This window comes from Grus americana, chromosome 2 (genome assembly GCF_028858705.1).
Source record: "Grus americana isolate bGruAme1 chromosome 2, bGruAme1.mat, whole genome shotgun sequence".
Taxonomy (NCBI): domain Eukaryota; kingdom Metazoa; phylum Chordata; class Aves; order Gruiformes; family Gruidae; genus Grus; species Grus americana.
In genome coordinates this window covers 119,975,459-119,983,317 of record NC_072853.1, presented here as the reverse complement: position 1 = coordinate 119,983,317, position 7,859 = coordinate 119,975,459, and the positions used below count along the sequence as shown (strand labels likewise).

General features: G+C 45.1%; 1 protein-coding gene across 1 annotated transcript; it reads right to left on the bottom strand.

Moving 5' to 3' along the window:
- Nucleotides 1–860: 860 nt before the first annotated feature.
- Nucleotides 861–7,464, bottom strand: CCK (cholecystokinin). The gene is made up of 3 exons (XM_054817013.1): nucleotides 7,108–7,464; nucleotides 5,310–5,567; nucleotides 861–1,247 (listed from the first exon to the last, which is right to left on the bottom strand). Exons 2-3 carry the CDS (start codon nucleotides 5,563–5,565, stop codon nucleotides 1,111–1,113), a joined length of 393 nt encoding a protein of 130 aa, XP_054672988.1. The 5' UTR covers nucleotides 5,566–5,567; nucleotides 7,108–7,464; the 3' UTR covers nucleotides 861–1,110.
- Nucleotides 7,465–7,859: the final 395 nt, after the last annotated feature.

Sequence of the window (7,859 nt, the reverse complement as noted above, 5' to 3'; positions counted from 1 at the left end):
ATTCTTGAGGTGTGAGAACCAGCTGCTGAAGCAGACCCAGGAGGAGGGGTTACCTGGGGTGATGGAGGAGAGTGCAAGTAAAACACCTTCTGCAGCCTGCCCAGCCGGCAGGCAGGAACGACCGCGAGGGGCCTCGCTGGCCGGAGTCCCCAGGGTGCCGGTTCCGCACAAGCCGGGATCACTGCCTGGCTCGGAGCGTGGGGCTCGCTGCCTTGCTCTGTGCCGGGTAAGGGCTGGGCACGATCTCCCTCCTTCTCCCCAGGCTGGCGGGCGACAGCTAACTCAGGCTGCCTCTGTGGTACTCAGGAGCGACCCGTTTCCTTTTAGCACACTGTGACCAGACTGCTCTGATGCCTCCTCCCCCTCAGGAGCATCTTCTACTGCCTTCAGGGAACTTTCCTCGCCCCCTCCCCGAATGAACGCTTGGCTCACCACACGGCAGGGAATGCTCTCTTTATTCCGTGATTCGCAGCCGCCAGCAGAACTTTCACATTTAGTTCACAATATAAAATAAATAAGCCAGGAGGGTGAAACGTGTTGGTGTCGTTCCTCTTTTAGTTTTGGCACTGTTGACCATTCACTGCAAACAGGTGGGCTTGGTGTATAACTGGGTCCTTTACAAATGGGGTCACCATGAAGATAGCTGGTCTTTTCTGGCAGTACTGTACTGTCGTGTTTCTATTTGGACACGTTCCCCTTAGAGTTCACAGCTATTGGGACTGTCACAAGATTTCTCTAAAAAGTGGCTCATTTGTCTGACTACTCGGCGCATGGAATATATTTACATTGCAGAGTGAAGGCATCTTCCTGCCTCTCTTTATAGTAAGACACCCAGCAACGTGTGGTGACAGGACAAGAAGGGATAAGTGAAATCATTTTAATATAGTATCAGTGGATGAGAAACCACAAAAGAAAGAGAAGATTTTCTGGAAAATTCTGCATATGTATGTATTGCATTGTATAGTCTTACAGACAAATTTACATCAAATACATGATATATTTTAAAACACTGATTCGAAGAGGACAACAAATTAATTTTTCTCTTTCTGTACAGACATGGGAGTGTGATTTTTTTAAATTTTTTTTTCTGTTGCTATAGTTTGCTGTTCTTTAGGAGGAGTATTCGTATTCTTCAGCACTGCGGCGTCCAAAATCCATCCAGCCCATGTAGTCTCTGTCATTTATCCTGTGCGTAGGATCAATGCTCTGTACCCTGTTTCCCATAACTGAGAGCCTTCCAGTGGGACCTAAAGAAAAAGTGTTTGGGAGAGCAGAGAGTAAGCGGACACATTTTTTTCAGGTTCATCCATTTTCTGATCTGTTTTGTACTCAATTAGCAGACGCATGCAATAGTTGAAACTGTTTGACTTAATACAGACCATGTAACACCATATCATGTCATTGGGGAAAATGTCATAGAAACATTATGGGTAATGTCCTGAAAGTGGCTTGAGTGTTTATTGTAAAATAAACAGATCATTTTCTCCCTCCTGGCAGCCAGGAGGGAGTATGGGCGCATTTCTCCTTTTTCCTTCCTATTTCATTAGAGAGAGAAAAAAGTCCAGACCATTTCTCACTCTTCCTATAAGACCATGCCCTTGTTTGCTGGTATTGGGAGAGCTGCCCTAGAGGCAAAATAACTCTGCCTGAGAGCAGACTCAGGCCTGAGGCAGGACCCCACCACAGTCCCGTGTTGCTTGAAGAGCCATAAATCTAAGTACAGCAGCTCTTACGGTGCAAATTCAGTAACAAGCGGGGTAGAGTTCTGAATCCAAGGTTTTGTAGAGAAGTGGGAATAGTCCTGAAATTGAAAAAAGTTGTGTCTGGAATTTATAACTAGAGATGTCTATTGCTGGAATGACACAGGGCTTGTTACTACGTCAGTGATACTTTCATTGCTCATCCAAAGCGTTCATAATTCTTTTCACAGCAGGGCTGGATGCTGATCTCTGATCTTGCCTTAGCCTTTCTCTCTTCCTTGCTTAGGGCATCAGAGACACAAACTATTTGCAAGGAGAATTTACGCTTTAAAAAAAGGCCTGTAATCCTCTGTTTTGACATCATCACATTATGTAACTAAAAATGCAGGGAAAGGTGACTTACTTTTCTCTGTACTCCCTGACAACAGCCAAAATCGACATATGCCAATAATTAGATTAAGCTTAAGCCTTGAGTGAGGAAGGACCAGATTCAATATCTTAGTGTTCAATGTAGACTGAGGCTTGAGGAATACTTGAACAGATCAAAAAAGGAAAAAAAGCCCAAATTAAACCCCACGAATCCAAATCCAGACAATTGCCCTACACGGTCTCTTGTGTTTTGAGGGAACCTTTGGTGAGACTGCGCTTTTATATTTCAAGGTTTTCCTCGTGTCATGATTTATAATGAACATGATCCATTAAAACCAAAACCAACTGCATTGCTTTGTTAGTGGTTGCAGAGGGATAAGAGAGTTAAAGGTACCAAAAAAAGAAACCAGCCATGTTTTAGACATTTGCTTAAAACAAAATGGCAAAAAAAATTTAATTATCTCTAGAAAAGAATGTCTACCATTAAACGCTCGAAACCCATGAAATTCACATTCATAATTCCAAATGCGTAATTAAGTTGATGTGAATGGCTTCTTGGCACTATAAGCAGGCAGGGCTAAGACAGCGCAAAACCACCACTCGGATGTTGGTATTTAAGAGACGCCTGAGCCTGCAGTGACCTGTGGGCTGTAATGGCTTCCCCGGTGCCATTACGATCTGGCCTGGCAAGGGCTCCTTAGAGGATCGCAAATGTGCGTGTCACTGACTTGACAGCTACGACGTCTCTTCTACACGGTGCCAGGTTCATGCCGAAAGCCTGCAGATGACGTTGATTGAAAGCTAGGGGTCACAAACAGTAAAATGAATTTCTTAGCAGCACCTTAATTACCTTTCCTCGAACCACCGTAGATGTCCTGTGGACACTGCAGAATCAATGTTCAACATCGCTGCAGTTTGGTTACGAGGCCACCATCTACCTCTGACCTCTTGAGAGAAGTTAACTCTGTCACTGGTTTAACTGGAAGTATTGTCCAAAATCAGCCTTTCTATTAAACACAAGGGCAAATGCCAGCAGCGATGACTGCTAACACTAGCAAATGCCCAGACTCTCTTTCCCCCAGATGGAATTTTCTAGTGAGTACTATGGTTTAGACAGGTTAACAGTGGCTAATACAGTAGATGTGAGAGTTCTGCAGAGATTTCTGAAGTGTTGCCCAGACCCTTTATGTTAAATGAGGACATAATGTTTTGATGGGAACACTACGTATTGTTATAAATTAAGTAAATATCATTTTGTCCCTGTGAATCTTCTCTTCTGTAAGTAGCAAGTACACTTTGTAGAGTTAATTATATGTGTCAACGTGTATGCAGGAAATTTTCCCTCATATTAATACTTACTAAAAAGATATCTTAAATCCAAAGTGTTTTTTTCACTTCATCTGGTTAAGCTATTTGGAAATGTCAGCCAGATATTTAAGAGAATATAATGGCCACATAAACTAGAATAAGGAGTTTGGTTTCTGTGTAGGTGGGTGACAATGAGTACAGCAGGGAGAGGTAATGAGGATTCCGCTTTGTAGACTCCTGCAATAAGATTCTTATTCAGTAACAGCTTTAACTGTAGCGCTGAATTGTGGAATTTCATATCTGAACTCTCTTTCCATTAGATTATGTGAACTGCTAAAAGAAGTTCCTTAATGGATATTGTGCAAATAGGTAACAGAAGATGAAGTCTCTCAGGCTATATTAAAAGTCATTCTTTTTCTGTTGTTTCTGATTTGGCCCTATTTTATGCACACAGATGAATGCGTATGGCTGCATATGTAATGCAGCCATAAAAAATACATGTAAAATACATGTGGCATCTCTTGATTGCAGACCACCACCAAAAATAAGAATAGGATTATGCCTAGCATAGAGGTCAGCGGTGAGGCTATCAAGAGGGGAGGGTTAAATGATCTGCATGAGGTTGTGCGGAGAGACAGGAGAGGAGAAAGCTCTTATATAAAGTGAATTTTACCCTAAGCACAGTCTGGGACTGGGAGTGAATTAATTTCTCAATGTCTATATGTCCAGGTAATCCTCAATACTGCCTTTCCCTTGAGCCCTCTTTGCTTCTCAGATGTTGTCTTTCCCTACAGCACAGTGGACAGACCAAAGCGAAGCTATCACAAGTAAACAAGATTTGTGTAGTGGCGTTTGCTGAGGTTGGCAGTCAAAAGGCCACGGCAATTAGGCTGCCCATGGTGTTACTCTATTGAGATACAAAGCAGTACAGGGATGAGACAGTTCAAAAGGAAAAATGGTTTCTTGCGGGGAGTTTCAGCGGGAAATGATTTTGATTCTTCATTTTTACTGGTAGCACAGAAAGCAGGTGTTTGCGTCTATGTAAAATGTATATTTTAAGACGTCAGCAGGGACAGCTTTACTTTTTCTCTTGCTAGTTCATGCGTGTAACCCAATTGTTTCCTCAAGTGACTAATAAATCACATAAGAATGAAGCCCTTCAACTCCACTACTCTACCGGCGCTTCATGCTCTTGTTACAAATGCCATGGAGGTTTTAACTAACTGCAATATTGTGTTCCCAGGCTGCCTGAGACCAAAAACCTAACAGGAATTCACATGTTTTGAAGCAAATGTGCTTTTACTTATCACTGCTTTTAGTTACTGTGCTCGTAAATGAGAGTTCTGATCTTTCAAAAGCTTTCATACTTTTGTAACTTCCTCTGGGAACAAACACATGGAAAATCCAATACTCAGAAGATTTCCCTGGTACAGGTATTTCTGGCTGAAGTCATGTTAGCCATTTGGTCTGCATTTAGCCTCAGAAAAGTTTTCCTGCTCTTCTAACTTAAAAAACGGAGGAGGTTAACTAAATGAAAAGGTTTGAAGAAAATGCAATTACCGTATTTTATCTGAGATACAACATGCTGAAAATAATACCAAAATAATTATAAGGCTATGAAAATAGTAAGTTAAAAATAAAAGCTGAACTATGACCTGACAGGTAGGTTACATTTCCTTCGGTTACCTGTACGCAGCGCTCAGTCAGTGGCTGCTATGTACAAGTCTTTTTTCTTGTTTTGCAAGAGAGGAGTTTTGCAGTAAATGAGAAAGAGAATGCTCTCTACTTCAGGAATAACCAGACAAAAATCTACGTCCTGTCTTCTTTAGGAATTCATGCTAGCTGATGACAGGGTTATCTTAACATCTGGGTACCCCTGCAGGAAATTCCACTGGCACAGAAGCAGCACAGTGAGTAAGCTATAACCAGTACCTTTTCTGGCTTGCTGGAGATACTTGGCCAACAAAGCACCGATGTTAGCTCTCTGGTCAATGCTTCCATCCAGCCGCGGCACAGATTTCAGCGGGCCAGCAGACGAAGGGGCGCGGACGTGCCGGTGCTGTTCTGTCAAGCCCTGCTCAAGCTCAGCAGCCAGTGGATTCCCATTGTGCGAGCCCACAGTTTGCTGTCCGAAAGAGCTCGCTGAGAGCACAGCGAGGAACACACAGATGCATATACCGCTGTACATTGCTGGAGAGAAAAGGAACAATAGGCTGTTAAAATTACCAGATTTACTACGTTTCATGTTGTCCCTACCCCCATTTTCTATTGGGGGTGCTGGTTTCTGAGCACACTAGGGTTGTGTTGGGTTTTTTTTTAATGCAGGTAACTGTGGGATCTGTCTTAAGTTGGAAAACATGTACACAAATAGTTAAATACCCCTCAATAACAGGAAGACACACTGGAAGGAATACAATTAGTTCACTGTAGTATTTGCTATGTCTCCCTGATCTACTCAATTCTTATTTGCTTTTCTTTTTTGGAAGCTGTATTTCCTTAAAACTTAACGGATATGAATCTAGCTCTCTGAAAAACTGCAGGATTCAAACACTACAGTATTTTGCTATTGTACTAAAATTTGCTTTTATTACAAATACTCAGTTTTGACAAGTCTATGAAGAGCCTTTACTCTATCAGCCCTTCATTGGTCTGAACTTCAGTGTTCAAGAGGTTTCACCTTGTCATACACAGAAAGAAAAAACAAAAACTTGTCCCAAGGAAAGAAAAAGCAAAATCTTACACCCCACCCCAAGCATTTGATCTAAAAGCTGAGGTGGTAAAAGCTGGTTAGTTAAAAGCTGTAAGAAATAATGTGCAACTTAGCAATATTCTTCTTCACGTAAAACAGAGAATTCAAGTGTAACAATTTTTTTACTGCTTTCTTAAACAAGTATTAGACAAAATGATGTCGTTTTACTAGATTGTTTGATCATATAAGCCGAAATAGTATTTTTCTGGAAACATGAAAAGTACTCTCAGTTATTAGAAAAAAACAAAGTATCTTGTATTTAATGCTATAGAGGTAATTTCCATTTATAAATATACAAAAATTATCTCATCTATATGAGATTTTTTTAATTTTTTGAGCAGTATACCGAACTTAATATTTTAATTTTAAAAGAGGAGAAAATTAAGTTTATTTGCCCACCACATACACTGGAATGATAACATTTGCAATGCATAAAATATGTTATTTTTGTATTGTTAGGAGACGAATGAAAAATGTCAAAATGTCGCTCCAGCACGGTTATTAGTGATGTACCCACGTAGGTTTTGGTACTTAGAAACCAAAGTTGTGTCCCGTCCCTTCTACAGAGAGATCTTTTCAACCGACCTGTTCCCTGTATATCTTATGTGTGTGTGTATATATATTCATGTACATATTAACGTCTCCAAACGCAAACTCCCATCCCAGGTAGTTGGTTCTTCGGCAGCGTGCCCGTTCAGGCGGACGGCTCGCCCTGCCGGGAGCGCCCCGGGCGGCACGCCGCCGGGCAGCCCCCCGCTCCCCGCCCACCCTCGCCCCGCTCTGGGGACCGTCCGGTACCCCGGCGCCCGGTCGGGGGCAGCCTGAATTCCTTTTCCCCCCGCCGGACCCGGGTGCGTTTTCTCCAGCAAAGGGCGGGATGCCTTCAGAGCCGCCGCACAGGTAGGAGCCTGACACCCCCATTTCGCCGCCCCCCCCCCCCGCAGAGATGCAGCCAGAGGAGGGGTGACAGGTGCTTCCTACCTTTCCCCTGCGCTTTTCCGAGGTCGGACCCGAGAAGGGAGCGAGGCCGGTGTGTGCCCAGGCAGGGAAGTTAGGGGCGACTCAGACTCGGCCCCTTAAATAGCGGCGGGCGCCGCGGCGGTGTTTGCACAGCTCTGACGCAAGGCCGGGGCCGCCGCCCGCTCAGCCCCCCGCTCCCACCGCCCCTCGCCGCCGGGACCGGGGTGTGGGTGTGGGTGTGGATGTGCTTCACGGGGGGGAGCGGGGCTCTTTCCCCGCCCTCCTGCCGGCCGGCGCGGCCGCGGCGCTGTGGGGGGAGCGGGGGCGCCGCGTGGGGCTCGCCCTGCCCGACGGGCCGGGCCCCACCGATCGCTCTCGGCTCCTTCTGGACGGAAGCGCTCGCCCTGGGCACGGACAAGCTGGAAACCCAGGCTGGCTTGCATATTATTAAAAAACTGCTCCTGACGGGGTGAATACCCCCCCCCCCCCCCAAATACCAGCCCAAATACCACGGCGAGAGGCTTCTGGCCGGGCTGCGGCAGGCGGGGCGGGCTCCTCCTGAGCGCGCTTGTTGGCGGTGGGAGGTGTGGGGTCTGGGGGCTTGGGCTCCTCTCGCTGCAGCCTCCTGCGAGCTGAGCCCGAAGGGCACAAGCGCCTCCAGCCTTCCCTCCCCAGGGCCAACCCGTTCGCCTCTGCTTAGGAAGATGAGGCGGTCATTTTTATTTAAAACAAACCACAAACAGAAAGCCACGGATGATCCCCCCGCGAGAAAC